At 46.9% G+C, this 23,571-nt stretch overlaps 6 protein-coding genes across 6 annotated transcripts; 4 read left to right on the top strand and 2 right to left on the bottom strand.

Annotated features, from left to right (window-relative positions):
• Nucleotides 1-4,695: 4,695 nt before the first annotated feature.
• KVR01_013804 (uncharacterized protein) lies at nt 4,696-6,329 on the bottom strand (the record flags this gene model as incomplete). Its single annotated transcript, XM_044790615.1, has 4 exons — nt 4,696-4,871; nt 4,984-5,196; nt 5,282-6,047; nt 6,123-6,329. 4 exons carry the CDS (start codon nt 6,327-6,329, stop codon nt 4,696-4,698), a joined length of 1,362 nt encoding a protein of 453 aa, XP_044637231.1.
• Nucleotides 6,330-7,293: 964 nt separating this feature from the next.
• On the top strand, nt 7,294-7,713 carry KVR01_013805 (uncharacterized protein; the record flags this gene model as incomplete). Its single annotated transcript, XM_044785607.1, has 1 exon — nt 7,294-7,713. The coding sequence occupies one exon, from the start codon at nt 7,294-7,296 to the stop codon at nt 7,711-7,713; it is 420 nt and encodes a 139-aa protein (XP_044637232.1).
• Nucleotides 7,714-14,358: 6,645 nt separating this feature from the next.
• On the top strand, nt 14,359-15,524 carry KVR01_013778 (uncharacterized protein; the record flags this gene model as incomplete). Its single annotated transcript, XM_044787883.1, has 4 exons — nt 14,359-14,665; nt 14,766-14,852; nt 15,001-15,192; nt 15,403-15,524. The coding sequence occupies 4 exons, from the start codon at nt 14,359-14,361 to the stop codon at nt 15,522-15,524; spliced, it is 708 nt and encodes a 235-aa protein (XP_044637205.1).
• A 530-nt stretch (nt 15,525-16,054) lies between these two features.
• On the top strand, nt 16,055-17,146 carry KVR01_013818 (uncharacterized protein; the record flags this gene model as incomplete). Its single annotated transcript, XM_044789512.1, has 4 exons — nt 16,055-16,403; nt 16,528-16,545; nt 16,601-16,717; nt 16,869-17,146. The coding sequence occupies 4 exons, from the start codon at nt 16,055-16,057 to the stop codon at nt 17,144-17,146; spliced, it is 762 nt and encodes a 253-aa protein (XP_044637245.1).
• A 206-nt stretch (nt 17,147-17,352) lies between these two features.
• On the bottom strand, nt 17,353-18,594 carry KVR01_013800 (snoRNA-binding rRNA-processing protein UTP6; the record flags this gene model as incomplete). Its single annotated transcript, XM_044781720.1, has 1 exon — nt 17,353-18,594. One exon carries the CDS (start codon nt 18,592-18,594, stop codon nt 17,353-17,355), a length of 1,242 nt encoding a protein of 413 aa, XP_044637227.1.
• Nucleotides 18,595-19,182: 588 nt separating this feature from the next.
• Nucleotides 19,183-23,012, top strand: KVR01_013795 (uncharacterized protein). Its single transcript, XM_044786504.1, has 5 exons — nt 19,183-19,460; nt 19,556-19,723; nt 19,818-20,150; nt 20,242-20,368; nt 20,558-23,012. The coding sequence occupies exons 1-5, from the start codon at nt 19,367-19,369 to the stop codon at nt 22,734-22,736; spliced, it is 2,901 nt and encodes a 966-aa protein (XP_044637222.1). The 5' UTR covers nt 19,183-19,366; the 3' UTR covers nt 22,737-23,012.
• The last annotated feature ends 559 nt before the right edge of the window (nt 23,013-23,571 follow it).

Raw genomic sequence — 23,571 nt, 5'->3', positions numbered from 1 at the left:
GACTCTTCGCGTCCTCGATGTTGGTGTCACGTGGATCGGTCAGGACAACGCGCTCGACTCGGGGACCGGCGTGGAGTAGGAGGCTTTCCGCGGCATTTTCCGCTTCCAGTTCCAATGTCGTACGCGGACAAGAGCGGCCCCTCATGGTAGGCCAGCCATTGCAGCCACATGGACTCCGGATAGGACGGTCTGTGGTTGATATGATGACTCCAATCCTGATCAGAGGCGGCCGTTTCTGTCTTGTTCTTGACAGACATATCCTCGCTGGGATAAACTTGATTGTTTGAGATTGATGACATTGTGGAAATCGCCGTTTCGGAATTCTCTTTGGCCAATTGCCTTTGAGTGGTGTGAGGCGAGCCATGGTCCACTTACCCAGTTCCCGCCGACCGCTCACCTAGTACCAATTTTTTTAAGCAACTCCCTTACATTCATAAGTATTTTTCAAGTCCGGATTAAGGACTTTATATACTACTTTCTTCTCTAAATTTTCGATACTTTAGGTATAAGCCCCTTTTGGACCCCTTTTGGCACGCCTTCTGGCACTCCTCTGGCACTTTTGGCACCCTTTTAGTACCCTTCTGGCCTATATGCATTTAGGTACCAACTGAGCATTTAGAGGCTAATTGAACGCTAGAGGGCTAGAAGGCTAAAGGGCTGGAAGGCTAGAAGGGGTGCTAGAAGGGATGCCAGAAGGGGTCTAGAAGGGGCTTGTACCTAAAGTATCGAAAATTTGGAGAATGCTGGTTAGGTACATAGTTGTGTATGGGCCCTGTATGTAAAACCTTGTACTGGGTGAGCGGTTGAAAAAAACTGGGTGAGTGGATATAATTGCTGTGTGAGTGGACCATGGCTCGTGTGAGGCTGGTCAGCTAGAGATTGCCCCGGCCGCAGACTTTCTTATCAATGCGAGAGGACAAGCTTGGAAGTCCGAGGCTGCTTAAACTCTACACTAACAAACTCGAAGAGCCCAAGATAGCACATGCGGAAAGTCGGTCCGTACTCAGGCACAAGCATAGGTTTCAGGAATTAGGACTCCAAGTCGACCTCGGTGATCTAAGGTTCAAGGCCTGCCACTGAATCGCCCAGTGGGTCTTTCTGCCGAGCCCCTCAGCTGCTATGCTTGGCGAATAGTATGCAAATCGAAAGATACCTGTGTACTGAATCGAAAGTCTTCATTCATTGGAATAGCTTGCAATTGATTTTGAATAGACATCATCAATTGCAAATCTCTTTGTTCAAGGCTTTCTTGCCTGCATCAAATCTTTGCCAGGTCTTGCGGCGTGTTTGGCCGCGTGCACTTCGTTGCCTACCTAGGTATCTATCTATGGACACATAGAAGGCATAGGTTTAACTTCCGCCAGGATACCAAAGCCCCTGTCCAGCAGTATATACTGCTTGGTAATAAGGTGACAGCGGCATCCCAAACACTGTGTGACGTATCCCCTGGCTACATACTAAGCTGAAAATGGCGGCTTGATTCGGGTCGGTCATAAAACGGTATAAATAATGTTCGTACGCACGTATCCGGGAAACCTCCGACAGCAACAGTAACTAAGTCGTGAAACTCCTGCTAATATTTTTGTTCCAAGTCTCTGCCAGCCGTCAAAGTCATTCTTAACCCTAATCAATCATGTCGTCGGCCAGTCCAGATGAAGGTTCGGAACCACGCGCTCTGCGGATCACACGCCGGAGAGGGGCCTGCCAGGCATGCCGGTCCAGAAAGGTTCGATGTATGAAACCTTCCAACAAGCATCGCGTGTGCATTATCAGCGAACCAAAAACTTACACTTACAACTAATCAAGGTGACGGAGGAAAGCCATGCATCAATTGCCAGGTCGGTTTGAAGATTGAGTTCCCCGAGCTACCTGCATTGCAACCAAGACAGCCAGCTAACTGGTCGAATCAGCGGATGGAGTGCTCATGCTTTTACCCGGAACTTCAGCCCCGACGGCGTAGGGCCACGATGAATGGACAGGTGTCAATGGCGGGCCAACCTCTATCATGCATCCAGGTCGCGCCTAATGGTAGCTGGCCCTCATATGAGGATGAGTTGCTCGCGATATCCCCATTGGACTTTGCTCTGACGAATTTCGACGACACTGTTCCTGGCTGTGAAATCACCCCCGACCAGGATTACGGCACATTCAACTTCAGAAATTCCAACACTGCCACATCATCAACTCCATGTTCGGGGCCAGAAAATGGCGAAAAGGTTGAAACACCACGGCTGAACACTCCAAAATCTCTGGCCACCTTTCATATTACGACCGATAGTACCCAGGAGTCGCCTGGGCTCAGACCGCCTTCTAATTGGAGCGAAGACAGCATTGGATCTGAGGCCTTCTCAGCAGGGCTTGTCAACCTCGACGACGTGAGTGAATGCCACAAGTTTCCTAGCACTGTTTCTATTTCTCACATTTCCGCAAACCGGATTCCATGGGCGCTGACATTTGGACAAAACAGATTTTAGATTTTGGGGAGGACAGTCATACATACCAGGAGCCAAACGTGATCTCTGGAGACGATGGACATGTGACGGGAACGCGTGAGATTGTGTACTCCGCAGCTTCATATTTTGGCCTAAAAGATTTCCTCGTTCAGAATGCTCCAAAGTCAAAATCCTCTCGGATCACAGCGTTCATGACGGAGCTAGAACAACTGTTTGGTCCATCCAACGTGTTACCAGCAGACAGATACTCCGAGCGACCTCGACTGGACGATGCCTACAAACAGAAGTGGTGCAATGGTAGGTGGGTAGTTATATCTCTCCCAAGCCATTTCGACTAATTTATTCGTTTAGCGCTCTTTCAAGATCCGCACTGTCCGTGAGTCTCACTTGAAGAAAGGATTGAACGAAGTCATCTTCCAGATTTGTGGACGCAAATTCTGATGCTTAATAGTGTCGCGAGATTTCTCACTCGGCCATACGTGGATGATGTTTTGGAGAGGCCGAGACAACTAGGAGCGGATCCTTTAATATCGGCCTTCTCTGACGCTATATGGGCGCTGGGACGATACGCAGCGTCACTGAGTGAATCAGGCCGGGCTGCACGTAAACAGAGACTTGAAGCTCAGCGAAGCCTGATTATGGTGTTGGAGTTCAAAGGATCTGTGCAAAGTTCTTCAAGCAATTTGCTGAAGCTCCAGGTGAGTGTGACAACCATCTGTTACATATAAATTTTGCACGCGGAAATCGTACTTACACAGAGCAGTCCTTAATACTTCTAGTACGCATTGAGTCCGCATTGAGCAGATGAACACGTCAATTCGACTGGTCTAGAAAGCTAACTCTCTGAAAGGGAATCATTGCGTGTATGGTCGATGAAACATGCGCAGGAGAGTGCATCGCTGCGGCAGTGTTTTGCGCCAGAGGACTCAGCATCCTCGAAGGCAGGAGAGCACAACAGAGGGCCAGTGGCAACCCCGAGCAACGACTACTAGGGAAAGCTGTGTTATTCCTGTTCACATTCGAAGGAGATCACTCGATCGAGCATGGAATGCCGCCAGTGAGTGACGAGCCGAGCCAACAGCCGTGAGAAGTTTGGGAGACGCCGGCTAACAATGGAAACTGACAGATATTGAGTAAACAATGGTTAACCCAGTGCTACCATCCCAAGGAAGAACCAGGAACACATTCAAGCAGAGTTTCGCGAACAGAACTTATGAGCGCTGTTTTATACAGCCAATACTCCCCTGAAGCGCTCGTAGGTGATTTCCGACACTCTGCAAAGGACCACCTCAGCCGTGTAGAGGAGAGCATGCGGCAGTTGAACTGCTGGTCAACCAGGAACCACATTTGTTGCGGCGAGACAGACATCAGCAGACGAATTCGGAACAGCAAAGACCCGGACGACCAACAAAGGGCGGTACATGAATTCTTCTCGTACCATTTATCTGTCTTCTTCATTCATTGCCCATGGCTCCCATTATTTTCGAGCCACAAAGCAACACTCGCGACTGATGGCCCCACACTGCAGCTTAAACAACGCAGTATTGAAGCCTCTCTCCAGTCAGCTTTCAGCGTAATTGAGTTAGCGAATGATCTTCTGAGTTACGATTGCAATATAGTCCGGTGAGGCCTCTGAATCTTTCTTCCTGTTTCTTTATCCCCTAGATGCACTGACAAATTCAAATCTGGGATACAGTGACTCTCTGAAACTTTTCGACAACTCAGGTCTCATCCGAAATACTCTTCTAACGAGCATTTACTGTATCCTCACATCTTTCATTCTACAGGATGAAAAGAATCGGACGAGATCCTTGCCATACTTGGCTGTGTTTGCTGGACTTTTGGGGAGGCTGAGCTTAGAGAACGAGAGTTCTGAGAATTTGATTCTGCGTTATTTTGACCTAATGGGGATTGAATTTTGGGCTTAGGATCTTGATTTTAAATCATCATGTACCGTCACACACAAAGTCATCACCATTTTTGGCGCAAGTTGGGAAGGGATGAGATGGACGAAGCACCATTCGGTGCAATGCCAGCATCTACGCCAGCCTGAATCTCTGGGTAATTGGTTTTGCTTCTATTCCGCATACGTCCGGGGACATTCGTAGCGCCTTCATACGGTGGCCGGCGCTCAAGACCGAATGTCTGGGTAAATTCTGAGCTTCGTGTGACACCCGGTGTTCATCTATCGCTGATTGAAAGCAATATAATACCCAAGACTGGCGCGATCCCTATATTTACATCACCATCCAGCCTCCTTTCTGATTCGCCTAACCATCATCTTCGTGGAGGGGTTTGCCAGCATAGAAAAGCCGAACTTAAAAGGCTCAACGACAGTGCCGTCAGATGGCTTGAATTCATACTTCATGAGCAGATGTGTCACCACCAGCTTGACAGTATTAGCTCCAAAGAATCGCCCTGGGCATGAGTGTGACCCCAACCCGAAACTGTCTCAGTCAGTCAACAACGTGCAACGATCTACTGACTGACAGGTGCGACTTGACATACCCAAAATGGTCTTCAGACGTACTGATCAGCTGTGCCGCCGCCTCCTCCCTGTCGGCGGCACTACCGGTTGCACTATCTCGTATCCGTAGGAATCTGTATATGTCATACTTGAGAGGGTCCGGGTATACCTCTTCGGCCCACATTCGTTCTGCTGAGACCGCGATGCCCGACTCCCTGGGAAGTACCACCCCAGTGCTTAGCTTCACGTTGTCCATCACGCGGCGTCCAAGTCCAACTGAGCTCTGCCGTCAGTGAAACTTCGTCCAACATACGGGCAAGCTTTATGAATTGTATGCTATAGGTGAACAAAAGTTACTTACAGACCGCAACAGGCTTGATGCGCAGTGTCTCCTTCAGTGCACTGTCCAGGAGCTTTAGGTTGTGCAGCGTTGTTGGATTCAAGTCACCGTCTCCCAAGACTTGACGAATCTCCCGCTTCAGTGGCTCTATCGCTTCAGGGTTTCTGGATAGGTCCACCATGGCCTGCGAGACAAGATCTGTGCTGGTAAGTATCGCCCCGATGGAGAGCCCAATCTGCTGGGTAGCAGCATCGTATTGTATACCGCGCTTCGTGGCCAGATCTTCATACCACTGCAGAGAGTCATTGAACTCCGAGTCCGCGGATCTGCTTGCCTTTTGGTCTCTTCGCTTCTGTAGAATAGGTGTTACTGTCTGGCGGGCTTCGTTGACCATTCGACGGAGATCTTGGCAGTCCCGCAGAAACCAGTGAACGATCTTATGCATGAATCTTGGGTACTGACGGAGAACACGAGCTGTACCAGTAGCTTTCGCAGTGTACGAGACGGTTACGTCGAGCCACTTGGGGTTTCGGCATAGCTCCGGCCCCAGGAAGATGAGACTAGAGACCTGTGATGTAATACGAAGTATTGTCATGTTCAGATCAATCTCATGCCATTCCTCATTGTCAGTCGAAATTTCCTCCAGGGCTTCCGCAGCCTCTCTTGACAGGTCGGCCGCCATTTTGGCCATCGAGCTCTGGGTGAGATTCAGCTTGATCACGTCGTGTAGTAAGTCGCTGCCAAGAGCGATGTACGGTTCGAATCCAGGAATTCCAGCTTGCCAGTACTAAGCTGAATTGTAAGTGAGACAACATTTCCAGGGAAGAAACACAAGTGGGCAGAACACGGCACGTGGTCATACCTGGAGCAAGAATTTGGAAGCATCAAAACGATTGTCGTTCTTGATCTCCGAAGCATATTTTGGTGGGAGGATGAGTACACTGCCCATTCCTGTGTACACAGAAAATGGATTGTCGCCATAGATCTCCCTTCCACGTTGTACCATTCCCCTGCCATTGGCAAAGTACTCTTCCTTGGTTTTATTGACCACAGGGTACAATCGTTCCATCTTAGGCTTTCGGTCACGATATAATACCGCAACTGCGGATGCGAGGAATATTATGGCCAAAGATAGGCTGTATATGCGTTGCCAGCTACAGCACCGAGAGGATTGGGAAGCTGGATATTCACTAGCGACTCCTTCGTTGTGTTCATGATTGCAACAGGGCTTGCAAGTGCTTCCATGGTGGGATACTATATGAGTGGTAATAGGACGGTGTGAAATGCTCAAAAGTAGAGATGGGTCACGTGTTAATGTGAAGTTGAGTTTCACTACCTGTGATGACAAGTTTCTCGTTCAATAGTTGGTTTCTTTATTTCTCTGCCTAGATTGCAACCTATAATATTAATCGTAATGACTCCGGCGCAAAGACCGTATCATATCTCCATCCTAGCTTCTAACACGGCACAGTCAGGCGGCACAGGGGAAATTGTGCGTAAAATGTGAACTAGATTAAGTTGATTCCCTAGTTCAACGAGATACGGAGCCAGAAAAGCCATCAGCCCCATTGGACAGGTTCCAGAAGCCACAACAGAAGTGCCTAGGTAGCAGAGAGACCTGGCGTAGCGACTTCGATAGCCAGCCAAATTCCAGCATCTTGGGGATTCTTCTTTTTGACTGGAGTCTGCTGGTACAAAGGGAGAACAATGGCTAGGCCAGAAAAGGCTTTGTCTGACTGACAGGAGAGAGCTTCCCGTACAACACAATCCATTGTAAATTGGACAATGAAACACGCTGAGGTAAACAAAGATGGGGAGAGACCTGTGTCTATCCAAAATACTTAAAACCACCTACACATCCGTCAAAAACATTCTTCTTGCTCCCTGTTCCGTCACTTCCAAAACCACCCACACCGAACAGCTCGTCACTCGAGAAGGTTCTACCAGTATCCCCACAGGTACAATTACCTTCTCACCAGACAAGCCCTCGGTCCAACCACCCAGCCACCGCCCCAACCCGAACCCAACAAAACATGCCCGCTCGCCGCACGACTAAGCCGGACCCGGTCCCCCTCGATAGCCCATATAAGGTAGGCGTCGAGCTGGTAGACGTAAGCTCGACCGACGAAAGCCCAGCCACAGGAGGCAGCGAGAGCATTAATACTCGGCCCAGGGCCAACAGAAACACCCCCAGCCAGCCCCCGCGGAGCATATGCTTCATGGTTGAGAACTGCAAGTGGTGTCGCCCCGCGGCGCAGCTCGCCAGTGTGCCCGAGGAGCAGGTTGAAGAGGAAGGTGAGGAAGAGAGCCCGGCCGTCAATGCGTTGCGCGAGTGCCTCGAGACCATGGAGCGTGACCGCCTCAGACAGGCGGGGGCCAGGGGGGCTGCCGGTGGGTGTCCTGGTCTTGTGCGGCGGTGCTTGGATATGTGCGGCAAGGCCAGTTCTGTCTGAATCCTTTTCTAGGCTTTTCTTTTTGCTGGTTCGTTAGAGTAGAGTTGCATGACATTTATTAATAACAGGTTTTGGTTGCTTTGCTCGAACGTCTAACCAGCGTCGTGGGCCTGTATCCCACGCGCATTAACCTCCTGGTCGTACATTTTGTGACATGTTTCGGTGCGAAGGTATGTGGGAGTTGAATTTGTGCTCATGTGTGTTTTTGGACGGCCCAAGAATTCCCTCGATGGACTAGCAGACCACATGAATAATTAATTCCCCCCATACACTACATACCACAGAGCAGATATGCTGTCATTGATTATAAAAGTTATGAACAAGGCTGGGGCCACCTCCCTTGCAACTCAGAAGTCTCTTCATGTACAAGATTATGCTCACTGGAATAACACCATCGTCTGAACTCCCCTGTGCCACAATCGGATACATGTACCATGGCACGGTCCATGTCATCCACAAGAGAATCCAGAGAGCTCCAATGCAGCGACTGATGCCTCCGGATATTTGTAAACGTTCCTGAAGTGGTGCCCATGCCAGTGTAAATAGATCCTCCATCATGATCCCTACCGGTTGTATCAAGAAGAATGCGAGTGCTCCAGACTTTACAGCAGGAATACCTACACGTGTATCGGTCAGAACCTTACCAAGACAGATTTGGAAGCTGCTTCCAGTGGGATTATCAGAGTGGCTTACCGGCAGAAACATCGAGTGCGACGTGGAAAACTCCCGAGAAAAAGAAGACCAACCAGGCACCGAGACACCTTACGGCATAGCTGCGCTTCCAAGATGCAGGGACACGCAGAATTTCATAAAGCACAAAATTCACAACGGAAAGCAGTCTGTGGGTGTTCATCTGATGCCAGAACGAGCTAAAGTGTCTCGTCAGTCAGTTGGGTCGGGTCAGCACGGTTGTGTCACGGCACCTGGGCGACGTACCTCCAGAACTTCCTCAGGCAGTAAGCTTCCGATAAAGAACCGTTGAACGGAGGCCACTGTTCCGGCTCATTGAATCCAAGCCCAACACAAGTAAGGGCCAAAATGCAGTACACGCCGCGTTGAACAGAGACGAGGCTCACGCAAAGACCAAGGGCTGCAAAGAGTCGCATGGACAATTCCTCCAGCGTCACCGAGTCGAGTCGGGAAAACAAGGCCGTTTTCTCATCCGAGAAGAACCTCGCGGCGAGCTGAGGATCTTGCGACAAGAACATGCCGTCCAGGATTAAGTAACATATTGCGACCGTCACGCCGGTGTGTATCAGAAAGGCTGATCGGTCATGTCGCAGATTCTCTTGCAGTTTGGGAAGGTTTCGGACCTGGTACGGTGTGCCGACGAAGCGCCATGAGCAAAAGACACAGAGACCAAACTTGAGCCTCGCAAGGATAGAGTCGTCGTCGACTTTGTGTGTTGTCGCAGAGTCGCTCGTCGAATCCTTTTCGTCTATCAGGCGAGCTTTTTCGGGTCGTACGATAGGCCCCTTGGCAAAGTCCCTCACAGGGCCTTGCAGCTCAAAATCCCATCCGTTCAGAACGCCAACGTCCACATAGTGCAACAGAAACGAGAGGGTATAACCTCCTACCGATTGCGCCCAAGAGCTGCGGTGGATATAGGCCGGACATCTTGCAACGCAGTGCCACGTCAGCAAGCTCAAAACAACAAGACAGCCGCTGCGCTGGGAAATTGACGCTTTTGAGAATCCAAGGCTGACGATTGACAGAAGGACGACAGCCGCGGAGTCAAAGAGGGGATGATACGGCATGGTGCCTATGTAGAATGTGTGTTGTGGTGGAAAGGGAATGCAGCATAAAGAACGTGTGAAAGCCTCCTTCGGTTCGAAAAGTATTTGTAGGATTTGAAGGAATCAGGAAATAACAGCCAATATGTGGATCAAGGTCGATTTGACTTCGTCCCTGTAAGACGAAGCCACACATTTGCAATTAGTGACCCTGTCTACTGCTGTCTAGGAAAAACGAAGTTGCGCCCCCCCCCGGTTAAATACCCCCTGTTCCTCAGTTAAACCAAAACTTCACTAATAGAGCAAAAAATCCAACATTCTCACTAAAACACCCCTATTAACCTCATTAATACTAACAATAAATCATCTTCATTACCCAATTAAATAAAAATAATATTATACTAATCTTATATAATTAATTTAAACTTAACCTATAAAGGTATATATAACCTACTTACCCTAATATAAGGTAATATTAACCTAACTAATATTATAAATAATATACTTTAACTAACTTATTAAACCTAAACTATTTAATATTTATTATATAAAATTTATTTAAAAGTTAAATTATATAGTTTATTAATAAAAATACTATACTATTTAAATAATTATATACTTAAAAGCTAACTATTAAGGTAATTAAAGTCTAATAAATTACTTAAAAGTATTTATAAATACCCTTAAAGACTATTTAAAATAAGATTATTATAATAAATTAAGTAATTTAGAGGTATAAAAATACTATTAAAGTTAATAATAAAAAAATATACCTAATAATAAAAAAAAAAGCTTTAAAAGGTATTAATAATAAAAACCCTTTTATTAATAAAGTAAAGTCCTTAATAAATAATAATAATAATAATATTAAATACTTTAAAATTATTTAATTAACTCTTTAATATAAATATATTTAAGTAGATTAACCTTAACTTTATTTATTAAAATTTATAGCCTAAAAGTTAATATTACTCCTATTATATAACTTAAAAATAAACTATTATATTAAAGAAGGAGGATAAAGATTAAAAATTTAAAACTTTTATTAAATTATATTAACTTATTTAAAGATTTAATTAAAAAAGTATAAAAATTATTTAAATATAATTATTAAACTAAAGGATATTTTTATTAAAATTAATTAGTTTATAAGTTAAAAATCTTTAACTTTATAATTAAAAACTATAAAAAAGATATTAATAAAAGATTAAAATACTTAACTATAATAATATTATAAATATATTTTTAAATCTTAAAGACCCTTTTTCTTTAATTCTTATATAACTATAAAGTTATATTATTAATATAAAAGTTATAAATATTTATATTATAAGGTAATTACTTAATTAAATATCTATTAATTAAGATCTTTTAATTATTATTAACTATTTAGTAAATAATTATCTTAAAGGATAATTTATTAATAATTAAATAAATAATAAACTTAAATATACCTAATAGAAATTTAAATTTTAAAACTCTTTAATTTATATTAATAATTATTAAATAAAAGTTAAAATAAAGATAGAAATAAACTTTATATAAAAAAGTATAAATAATTAATAAAAATATAGTTATATTTTTAAATAAATATTATAAAGCTAATTATTACTATTAAAATAAAGGGATTTTTATAATAATAGTATTTTATTAAATAAAATAATATATATATTAATTTATTTAATAAAAACTTAAAAACTAGTTTAATATAATTATAATAAATAATATTATAATTAAGTACTTATTAAAAGTCCTTTTAATTATTAAATAGTTTAAATAGAGTCTAATAAGGAGAAGCTTAATAGTAATAAGGTTAACCTTATTTCTTTTAAAAAATAATAAAAATAAAAATAAAAAAGTAATATTAATATAATTATTAATTTATTATTTAATATTAATTTACTTAAAGTTAAATATAATTAAATAGCCTTAATAAGGCTATTATTACTATTATTATTATTAGCTTCTTTTATAAGTTTAATAGAGTTTTAACCTATTACTATTAATAGTAATAATAATAGTAATACCTATAAGCCTACTATAAAGGTAGAAACTACTAATTATTCTTTTATTATTATTATTATAAATAAAAAAATAAAATAGTTTTATATTAAAAGTTTATTATAAAAATACTTTAAAAATATTTTAGAAATCTATTAGAAAGAGCTTAACTTAAGTAATTTATAAAAGTTATAAAGTATAAAGTTTAACCTTTATAGACTTTATAAAAGAAGAATATTTAATTTAATAAATATAATTTAAAAACTATTTTATTAATTAAAATATTAATTAAATTATATTTAAAAGAAAAAAAAACTTTATTAATTTTTAATAATAATAATAATAAAAAGACTTATTATTATAATAAAAGCTATTAAATAACTATTTAATAAACTATTAAATAGATATTAAAAGTATATATTTTATAAAACCTATAAAGGTTATCTAATTAATTAATTAGTTTTATTTAATATTAAACTTTATAATTAAATTAATTATTTAATAAAAGAATTAAAAGTTTATTAAAATAATCCTTTTTATTTAATAAAATAAAAGATTATATAATAAGTTTTAAAAACTTTTAAATAAAAAAGTAATAATTAAATATATAAAAGATATAATTAATAATAAAAGTAGTTAAAAAAGAAAAGTTAATTATTTTAAGTAAATAAAATAAATTAAATATTTAATATTAAATAATTAATTAATTAAATAAATTTATTTATAATTAAGTTATTTATTTTAACTTTAATTATTAATTTAATTATTTAACTTATAAATAATATTTTTATTTATATAACTATATTTAATTAAAACTTTATTAATTTTAATCCTTATAACTTTTAATTAATACTATTATATTTACTTTATTTTATACTTTTTTAATATTTATATATAATAAAAATATCTTTAAATAACTTTAACCCTAAACTTAATTTTTAAATATAAAAATAAAAATTAAATAAAATCTTTATTTAAATTATAATTTAATAATTTATATTAATACTAATAATATAAATAATACTTTAAGTTATTAAAATATACTTTAATAAAATTAAAATTAAAAGTATAAAAATAAATATTTATACTTTATACTTTTATATCTATTACCTTAATTATCTCTATACTATAATACTATAAAGTATTATTTATTATAAAATTAACTTTAAATTTAAATATAAATTTATTTTTAATAAAATACTTTTATTAATTATTATAAAAATATTTTTATTATATAACCTTTATATATTATAATAATAAATAAACTATTAAATATAATTATAAAAAAATATAAAAATAAATTTTTACTTAAAAACTTTTAATTTATAAAATATACTTAATAAATACTTAATTAATTCTCTTTATACTATCTTATTTATTAAAATTAAACTTATTAATAAAAATAAATATTTTATTATATAATCTAACTAATATATTTATTAAAGATAATAATTATAAAACTCCTTATTATATTAATAAATTAATATATATATTTATTTATTATTCTATTTATAAACTTTAAAAGTATTATTTATTATTTTATAATAATATTAATTTAAAACTATTTAATAAAAAAATACTATATTTTATTAAAATATAAATCTAATTTATTAAATAAAAATTTTTAACTTTTAATTTATATAACCTATATATTAATTAAACTTTATAAACTTATTATAAAAAAGTAAACTAATAAACCTTTAAAACCTATTACTTTAACTTAACTATATTTAATAATAATAATAATAATATATTTAAAATAACTATATAAATAATAATAACCCTCTAATAATAACTTTAAATTATCCTATAATAGTATTAAAACTTAATTTATAACTATTTATTAAATAATAATAAATTAAAATATAAATAAAACTTTAATTATTAAAATTTAAGTAATAATAAATAATAACTAATTATTATTAAAACCTCTCTTTTACTAATTAAGAAATATTAACAGGCTAATAAAGGTATCCTATTAAGAAATATTAGATTTTCTACCCTATTAGTAAAGTTTTAATTTAATTAAGGAATAGGGGGCATTTAACCGGGGGGGGGCGCAACTTCGTTTTTCCCAGATAGTAGTGGATACCAACCCGAATTTCTCCACAGGATTGGCTGATTGATAGTATCCACCCAATCCTTCGACACGTTCGTCCAGCCTCACCACAGCATTCTTTCCTGTTGGTACACGGTAGTATTCTAACTGGGTCTTCAATGAGGCGCACAAGGGCTAGGCTCTATCAACGACAATCACTACCGCGTGATATCTAGTCATGTTTCAAGGTTATCCACCCGATCCTTCCAGTCAGCCGCTTACTCCTACTTGGATGTTCGCTGCCTGTTAGTAACTTATAATAGGTTAAAGCTTATAATAATAGGCCGAATCTAACTGCTTTAGCAATCATGGCCCCATACAGTCCCTGGCTATGTCTCCACACAGTCGAGCTTCCTGCATCCTGCGAGAACTTCCAAGACGTGAAAAGACGGCAGCATATATCCCTATAGACCTGCAGGCGTAGAATGAACTGACAATTTTTCCCAATTATGACTATTGGACCGCGCGAGTGCCACCGTCGGGGAATCATTTTGCAAATAACTTCCGTTATTCATGTCTTCCAAGTCATCCTATCCCACGCTGGCAGCAGCCAGCGTCCCGCAACCAGCACTGTTGGTGCGTATATCATCCTGCAAACTGGTTTGCATGCAGTTTCGCAGCAGGGCTTTTTTGACTGACCGGTTCAAATGAAATCAAAAGGGTGTATACTGGGCCGGGACGATTATATCTCTGCTTTTCGTCCTCACCCGTCTTTTTATCCGCCACAGGGTGATCGGAAATTTCAAAGCAGATGACTATCTCGTCGTCGTCGCATGGGTGCTGTACCTGGCTGCCACAATCACGTGGACTGTCATGGGCAACAACCTCTATGTCACCTTGGACGCCGGCAAGACCGGCAATTTCCTCGGTGCTTTGAACAGCTACTTGCAGCAGTACGCGCACGCTCTTAATGCAAACTTGGGTGCATACTACTGTACTTGGACGTCATTGTACATCATCAAGTTATCTTTCATGGTGTTCTTCCATGGATTGGGGAACAACTTCCGTGCCCAGAAGTTCGTCTGGTGGGGCGTGCTCATCGTCATCGTCGCGTGCTACATCGTTTCAGTCGCAATGTTCGATTACGGTTGTTTGACAGCAGATTGGAAGCACATAATTAGTAAGCATATTTTACTGTGATCACCAGCATCTGAGTGACCTTGGCTCTTATTATCATCCTCGGCGTGTTATAGAGCAGGGCTGACACGTTTCAATCTCAGCAAAGTGCGCTAGCAAGGAGACCATGCAATACGAGTTCACCACAGCACGGGTCTCGACGGCTCTGGACGTCCTCTCGGATGCTTTGAGTGAGTTTCCACTAAATCCAATGTAATAGTTCTGCGTTTCCTGGCTCGGCTGCGAGATGTACTTGAAGACAGAAGTAAAGAAGTAATCAGCCCCTGGAGGCCGAAAGGAGCACTAAAAAATTGCTAACCATCCAAACACCCACTATAGTCGTGGTTGTCCCCAGTCATGTCGTCTGGAAGTCAATGCTGCCGCTACGCAAGAAGCTGGTGTTGGTTGCAGTCTGCTCCCTGACTCTTTTCATGATGATATGTGCCATCATACGGATTGGAGTAGGTATGAAGGACAAATTGACAGATTTGTCATGGTTTCTCACGTGGAACTCGGTGGAAATGACGCTTGGTACGTTTCCTGTCTCTCCTTCACTTTGTCCGCTACTTCCCTACTCATATGCACTTTGTATGGCCCTGTCGCTTGTTGTTGCGGATCCTGGAGTCCCATACAAACTCATGAGATCTCATCAATCGCAATCCATCTAAATTCAATTCGGACTGACAAGTTCTAGCAATCATGGTTGCCTGTATAGCCTCGTTTCGCAGTCTATACACCCAGGCAAGGACCACGCAAAAACCCTCCGGCCAAGATCTCAGTGGCGGCAGATCGGGCAAGTCATTCGGATTGACACCTTGGAAAACATCCCAGACAAAATCAGCATCCGAGACTGCTGGGACTGATACGTTGGTGGACAACGAATATTGCCACTGGGTCAACCGGTTGTCGCATGATAGCCTGGAAGCGCAAGACTGGGAGCTCAGGGAATCAGATCGCCGCGGTGCCAAGAACATCTTTGAGACATCGGGGATGCGATCTGAAAGCCCTGCCGGCATAGCTCTTTGAAATGATGTTAGTAGCATACTAGTAGTGACAAGGTGTCAGCAATAGCGTGGGCTCCGATAGATGTCCGCATACTAAAATACTTTTACTTCCCGAGGAGTCAACTTGGCAAATGAATTTGCGATGGTATTGCATTCACAGCTTCACGATCAACATCAGACTAGCCTGAGGCAGTGACCTTAGGGTTAGGCGTTACGCACTCGGCCAAACTGCGACTCCCCCCAGCACCTCCTGAAAGACAAGGATAAAGAAGTCTTGTGAATAACAGAAACCACAAAACCACTCAGAGCAGAGCAGGGTCTATGCTACCAGGCAGATAGATCAACCCACGAACACACAAAGAAACCTTCTGGGTCAAGCAAAAATCAGGATGCCGCCAAAGAGGAAGACGCCAAGCCAGGCGGACGACGAGGTGCAGCCGCGCCGGTCCACGCGTCAACGCACGTCAACAGCACCGGCACCGGCAGCCACGCCAGAGAAGAAGCTCGCCCCCGTAAAGAAATCAAATAAGACAGGGGGCAAGGTGCAGTCGGCAGGAGGATCCACGGCGGCCGGGCCCAAGACGGGTCCCAGTGGTGAGGAGGAGGAGCAGACAGACGGACAGGGCAGGCAGTATTGGCTGATGAAGGCGGAGCCCGAGACACGGTTCGAGAACGGGGTGGACGTGCGGTTCTCGATCGACGACCTGGCTGCCAGGAGCGAGCCTGAGCCGTGGGATGGTATGTTTGTGTTTTGTTGTGTTTTGTTTCCCACGGTTATATTCCCTTCCTCACTCTCCCTCACGGGCTTGGCTGGGTTGGGTTGGCCACGGGATATCTGAGATGAAGGCTGACGAGGGCACAGGAATCAGGAACTATGTTGGTATGGGCTGCTCTCTCTAAGGCAGGCAGGCCCATTTGCTAACACGCACACACAGCCCGCAACAACCTCCGCGCCATGAAGAAGGGCGACCTCGCCTTCTTCTACCACTCCAACTGCAAGGAGCCGGGCATCGTGGGGACGATGGAGATTGTGCAGGAGCACTCACCCGACCGTGCGTAGCCAGCCTCTCAACCTCGCTCTCACCCTCATCCTCAGCCCTCCTCTCCCCTTCCCCTTCCCTTCCCTTCCCTTCCCACTACGTCTACTCGGCACCCCGAGAAATCCACCACGTACCATCTAACAAGCGAAACCCCCCCAAACAGTCACCGCCCACGACCCAAAATGCCCCTACTACGACCCAAAGTCCAAGCCGGACGACCCAAAGTGGAGCGTCGTGCACGTCGAGTTCCGCTCCAAGTTCCGCGTGCCCATCGGGCTGAAGGAGTTGCGCGCCATGGGCGGTGGCGACGGCCCGCTGCGGGACATGCAGATGCTCAAGCAGTCGCGGCTGAGCGTGAGCAGGGTGAGCGCCGAGGAGTGGGGGTGCCTGGTCGGTGTGGCGGAGGCCAAGGCCAGGGACAAGGCCGAGGCGGGTGCGTGATGCGTGATGCGTGGTACGTGATGGTGGGGGCCGAAGGGGGTGGGTTTGAGTGTGTAAGTGTATGTACATGTGTTACGCCTGGGCGTGCGGCGTGCTGTATACTGCTGGTAGGGCCTGCCTGGCGGCATGGCATGTATGTGTGTCCCTGGTTTTGTGGGTGGCCTGACTCTGACTGTCCGTGTTCTGTGGCCGGCGCCCTTCGCCGATCAAGGGTTCTCGAGCTTGCGCCTCGTGTGCTCCAGCACCGTGCGGACGTTCTCGTCCAGGTCCTTCCTCTTGAGGATGGGCCTGATCCAGGCGACCGTCCTGGCCGCCAGCCCCGCCCTGTCCTCGACGACCCCCTCCTGCGCCCTGAGGCGCGCCAGAACCTCGCGCAGCGCGCGGGGGAACTCGGCCGTGGTGACGTCGACGGCGACCAGCGGCTGCCGGACGACACAGGCACACGTGGCCGGGTGGCGCGGGAAGTCGTCGGCCATGGCGTCCAGCACGTGCTGGATGATGGCGGGCTGGGCCGAGACGGCGGTGAAGCCGGCGAACACGTCGAAGAAGGCCTCGGCGGCGGCCGCGCTGTAGAAGGGCTGCTTCCTGGCGGCGTCAAAGACCGCCCTTGGGATGGCGCCCTGCAGGGCGGGGCTCTTCTCGAGCTTCGTGATGGCCTCGTCTGACAGGGCCCTCCTCGCCTCCTTGGCCGCCTGTCTGCCGTGCTCGTCGGCCAGCGGGTCGTCGGGCAGTACCTCGTTGTCCTCGAACTCGTCGTCGTCGTCGTCGTCCTCGCCGAAGCGCAGCACGTCGCCGTCGTCGACCGTCTCCTCGGCGCGCGCCTCCTCGAGGCCCTTCCTGGCGCCGCCCTTGTTCTTCCTCTTGCCCTCCATGCGGGCCAGCCACTCCATCTCGACGCGGGCGTACTCGAGCCACAGGTCGGCGGTGGCGTTGCAGAAGCGGCAGCCGCGCATGAAGAACCCCCTGGCGCCCTCCATGTCGCCGTCGCGGGCGGCCCGCCTGCCGGCGCGGGCCCACAGGGCCGGGTTGACGGGGTGCATGCGCAGGGCGCGGGTCATGACCTTGCGCCACCGCTTCGTGGCCTTTGCGCGGGCGGCGTAGTCGAGGTAGTCGGCCCACAGGTCGAGGCTGGCCGGGTGGCGCAGGACGGCGCGCTCGTAGATGGAGAAGACGCGGGCGCTGCTGGCGTGCGAGGTGGACGAGTGCTTGATGCCCTTGCGCAGGCAGCGCCTGGCGCGCAGCTTGTCGAGGGACAGCTCCCAGGCGACGTAGGACCGGAAGTGGTGGGGCTTGCAGCCGGGGCCCAGGACGAGGTGCTCGAACTCGGTGCGCTTGGAGACGAGGGTGCGGATCTCGTCCTTGGTGAAGATCTCCTTCTCCTCGAACTCCCGCAGCTGGGGCACGGCCCGCTCGAGGTGGAAGCGGGCCTTTTCGGCGACGTTGGCCATTGTTGGCGGGTGGTGGTGGTGGAGGTTGTGGTGGTAGGAGTAGTCGTGGTGGTGGTGGTGGTGGTGGTGACGGAAAGGTGGGAGGAGGATCGTGATATCTTCGTGGTGTTGAAAAGTCAAAGTCCCGTTTCTGAACTTTTTAGTGGGGCCGGGCTAAACGGGCCCAGGTGGGACCCCCAAGAAAACGGACTGGGGTGGGGGTGGGTGGTGCCTTGGGCTAAGAAGGAAGCTAACAGTCCACAGCAGAGGGGGCCCTGGTTGGAGGATCTGCAAGCTGGGCCGTCTGCTCAGTGCTGAGTGGGCGGGACGGTGACGTACCAGGCTGCCGAGGCTGGGCTGGCTGGGTCAGCCTGGGTGGGTGAGGGAGGATCGATCAGCTGTGCCTACCAACTGGGCGCGTATTGTAGCAGCGAAGCTGGTAGGGATGGATGGATGCGACGCTCACTTGCTCACTTTCTCACTTTTCCATCGCGTGCATGCATGCAGCCAATCCCTGCAACCAAGCTCTTGCTCTCGCTTGTTGACTGAGTGACCGAGTGAATTGGTGATCTGATCTGATCTGATCTGATCCGACCCGACCGTTCCTTCCAACCATCCATCCTCTTGCGCTCCCCTCCCCTTCCTTGCCCTCCATTCTTCTCGTCCCCGTCGTCGTCGTCGTTGTTCACCCCCGCCACTTTGTTCCAATTTGTTTACTCCTCCTCCTCCTCCCCCTCCAATTGCCCTTCTCCCACATGCTCTTGTGATCGAGGGCCTCCCCCCCCCCCCCACAATGGCGCGGTCTGGCTACAAAGACAAGGACGGCGGCGTGCTCTTCTCCTTCAGTGGCATCTGGATCAGCTGGTTGCATACCATTCTCGCATACAGTATGCCCCCTCTCCTCCCTCTGCTCTCCTCACCCTCACCTCGAGCTGAAGAGGGCGAGCCCTCCCCCTCTCCTCAGACTGACCTCGTCTCCCAGCTGCCTTCCTCAGCGCATTGGTCGTCGGCATCTCGCTCCACTACCACAAGATCGTCCAGAATGAGTGGTTCGGATATCCCCAGGAGTGGTTCCCCTCCGTCTCGGCCACAATAGGCGACCGCTATCCTGAGCGGTCCTTCTTCCAGCTGTTTATCGCATTAACCTCTGGTCAGTCCTCGGTCCATCCGGATCCTCCGCTGCAACTAAAAAACCAGCCAAGACCAAGGCTGCAAGACCAAGACTGACTGACTTGTTCCGGCAGGTCCGAGGTTCGCCCTCGTCGCATTCTGGTACCTCCTGTCGCGCAGGCCCGGCCACAAACTGCCCACCTTTGTCGCCTTCTGGGGCGCCTTCCGAACCCTGACCTGCGGCGGCTGGACCTATGTCACCTCCACCGACGACCATGACTGGCACGACGTCTTCATGATCTCCTACCTGCTGGCAACCATCCCCTGGACCTTTGGCTGCATCGCCCTGAGCCCCCCCAACCCCGCCGCCATCAAGTACAGGAAATACGTCTCGGGCGCCTTCTACGGGAGCATCATCCCGCTCATATACTTTTTTATCCAGCACAAGGTGCACAGGGTGCCAGGAGGTATGTTCACAGAAGAGCGAGCGCGAGAGGATGGCCTGGCCAAAAGAGGACCAGGTGGCAGAGCAAGCACTTGCTGACCTTGTGCCCACAGCTTATACCACCTACGCCTTCTTCGAGTGGTCCCTCGTTCTTCTCGATGTCGCGTTCGACGCAGTCACCGCCCTGGATTTCGACTCGTTCGAGGTGGTAGTCAGGGACATCAAAGGAGTCAGCAAGGGGTATGTCCAATGGCTTCCCAAATAGATCTTGAAAGAAAAAAAAAAGAGCAAGAAAAAAGACACAAAGAGGGAGCAAGTACCAACGACCCCGCCCTGTTACTGTACATGTCAGCGTACGTGTACACACTGCGGATTATGATACGCCTCCCGGTCACCGAGCCCGTTCTAAATGTCGTGTTTCTCTTCTAGTGCGAACCCCTCGTCCGTCTCCTCGGCCGAGCTTGAGAAGCAGAAGGAAAAGGCCGCCGCCGCCCTCTCCACCCTGCCCTTTGGCACCAGCGCCGCCCTCGACATCGTCGCCGACGTCTACCATGGCTTCGTCTTCTGGTCCATCCTCACCAGCTTGGGCGTCCTTGTCTGGTACTTCCCGCTCTGGTACATGGGCATCTCCGGCTACGAGGCTTTCGTCATGTCTACGGTCTCGCCCTTCCTGCTGGGCATAAAACCCCTGCGGACGCTGGTCGTCCAGAACCTGCGCGTCGTCCACCTGCTGTCGCTGTCCGGCCTGCTCGCGTTCCTGGTCCCCGACCCCGTCGGCCGCCTCAGCACTGTCGGCTTCGCCGTGTGGATGCAGTGTCTGGCTTGGGCCGCCACCTTTCACGCCGATTCCGTCCACGAGGGCCGCCTCGAGTCGCGCATCATGGCCTGGATGGCCGGCCTGCTCGTGTCCAGCATTGCCAAGTTCATGTGGCAGACAAACAACCCCATCTGGCCCATCATGCACGGGGCCAACGGTGGTTGGAACTACACCGCCCTGTTCCTCGCCGTCCCTGCTGCCCTCAGGTTCACCAGGCGCGGGGTCCTCAGTGGCGGCGACAGTGGCTCGAGAAAGGATGGCTCGGCCGTGCTCTCGGCCCTCAGCATCGGTGGCCTGTTGTTTGGGCTGCACTCCCTCCTTTCCGACACCAGCACCATGATCCTCTGGGTCTGGGAGGGGTATCCCATTCGAGGTCCCACCGCCAACACGTCCGCCTGGTACACCATCTGGGCAATGACTGGCGGTCTGCTTCTTGGCCTCTTCCGCCCGCAGGTCGTCAACACCTACGGCTTCTACGCCTTCGGCTGTGTTGGTGCTGCCATCTTGACATTCTCCAGCCACTGGTTTGGCTACCTCGGCGCCCTCATCACGGCCACCTTCTTGATGGCCAGCTCTCATCCTCTGATCACCAACGCGGCCAAGAAGACCCCTGCTGTCACATTCGGCCTGGGCTTCTTCGTCTACAACTTCCTGGTGCTCTTCCACGTCTGGGTCGTTGCCTATGCCTTCGTGCCCGGCGGCCCGGCGGTCCGCGAGCATACCGACTGGGTCATGCTCACCACCTTCCTGATGATCGGCGCTGGCTTCCTGGACATCAACCGCGTCAACTCGTCCAAGAAGGCCGGGAAGCGGCCTGTCAGGAATAACTCGGCCCCGAAGCCCCACCGCAGGTATCACCTCTCGGTCCTCGGCGTCTTGAACCTGCTCTTCCTGGGCACGGCCTTCCTGCGCTTCCCCACAAACGACTACAAGCCCTACCACAGCGACGCGAACCTCATCACTGCGGGCATCTGGACCATCCACTTCTCGCTCGACAATGACATGTGGAGCTCCGAGGTCCGCATGCGTGACCTGATCAAGGAGCTGGAGATCGACGTCATCGGCCTCCTCGAGAGCGACCTCCAGCGCATCATCATGGGCAACCGCGACACGACGCAGTATCTCGCCGAGGACCTCGGCATGTACGTCGACTACGGCCCGGGCCCCAACAAGCACACCTGGGGCGCCGCCCTGCTGTCCAAGTTCCCAATCGTGAACTCGACGCACCACCTCCTGCCCAGCCCCGTGGGCGAGCTCGCCCCCGCCATCCACGCCACCATCGACGCCTACGGCACGCTGGTGGACGTCTTTGTCTTCCACTCGGGCCAGGAGGAGGACCCCGAGGACCGCCGGCTGCAGACCGAGTACCTGTCCAAGCTGATGGGCTCCACGGACCGCCCCTCCATCCTGCTGTCGTACCTCGTGACAAAGCCCGGCGAGGGCAACTACAACACGTACGTGTCGGACGTCAGCGGCATGCACGACATCGACCCGACGGACTGGGACCGCTGGTGCGAGTACATCCTGTACAAGGGCCTGAAGCGGACGGGCTACGCGCGGGTCAGCCGCAGCACCATCACCGACACGGAGCTGCAGGTGGGCAAGTTTGTCGTGCCGCGCTCGGAACAGGAGAAGGAGGGGTTCCTCGCGGCCGAGGAGGACCGGAGAGACAGGCGGGTCAAGGAGGGCGAGCTGGACGAGGCCAAGAGGTTCCCGGCACTGTTTAGGGGTAAGGGCGTGCGTGGGCACCGGTATCATGTGTTTAACGAGCCGCGGTATTATGATTTCTAGATGTGGCTGGTTGGTTGGTTGGTTGGCGGATAGGGGCTGGGGGCTGGGGCAACGATGGGTATGTATGACTTAATGAGGAGGATGTGCGTGTCGTGAGATCTGGCCGATTGGTTATTCAACTAGAGCGAATGAGTGACTATCGAGGCAATGGACACGGCGCCTGATGAGCATGGTGGCCTGTAGAAATGAGCGCTCATGCTATTGCGCTCTGGTATATAGTGTTTGTTACCTTACCGTACCGCTGAGATACCTTGAAAATCATTATGTGTTATCTGGTTTCGCTTCTACCCAGCATATGTCCGAAGACATGATTACATGGCGCCTTTATATAGGGTTAAGACCCAGTGTGTTTTGTTTTTGTCTTTTTTTTTTAAAAAGAAAAAAATTACAATGCCAATAACAGTGCAGAGAGAATACAGTAGTTATGTGGTTGTTATGAGCAAAGCAGGTCATTCCCATCTCCTGTTGGGGATTTGCAAGCTACAATACCTAGGTAGGCATTGTGTTGTGCTCTAGGTCTATTATTACTCATTGCTATTCATTATATCGAGCAAGATCTACTAGTCACAACCACTATGTGAAATCTAAAGCTGATTATAGAAATTTCTCTTGTCTGGGCCAGGTCTTTCGGTTAGATAGGTAGTAGTAAGGGTCTGGTTCTCCGAGGTACAGGGTTTGTTTAGAGGACTTGATTGGATTGTTTCCATGAATTATTCTTTTCTCACGAGCAGTGAATGGTACCTAGGCAGTTGTTTGAATTGTGGTCTTTTGTGTGTATGAACTGAAGTATCAACAAGACATGACTGATCCGGGCATTCACGAACCTGCCAGCGTA

The sequence above is a fragment of the Diaporthe batatas genome (genome assembly GCF_019321695.1).
Source record: "Diaporthe batatas strain CRI 302-4 chromosome Unknown Contig00032, whole genome shotgun sequence".
Classification (NCBI taxonomy): Eukaryota; Fungi; Ascomycota; class Sordariomycetes; order Diaporthales; family Diaporthaceae; genus Diaporthe; species Diaporthe batatas.
Note: the sequence above shows the minus strand (reverse complement) of the source record. Positions and strands in the feature narration are given on the sequence as shown.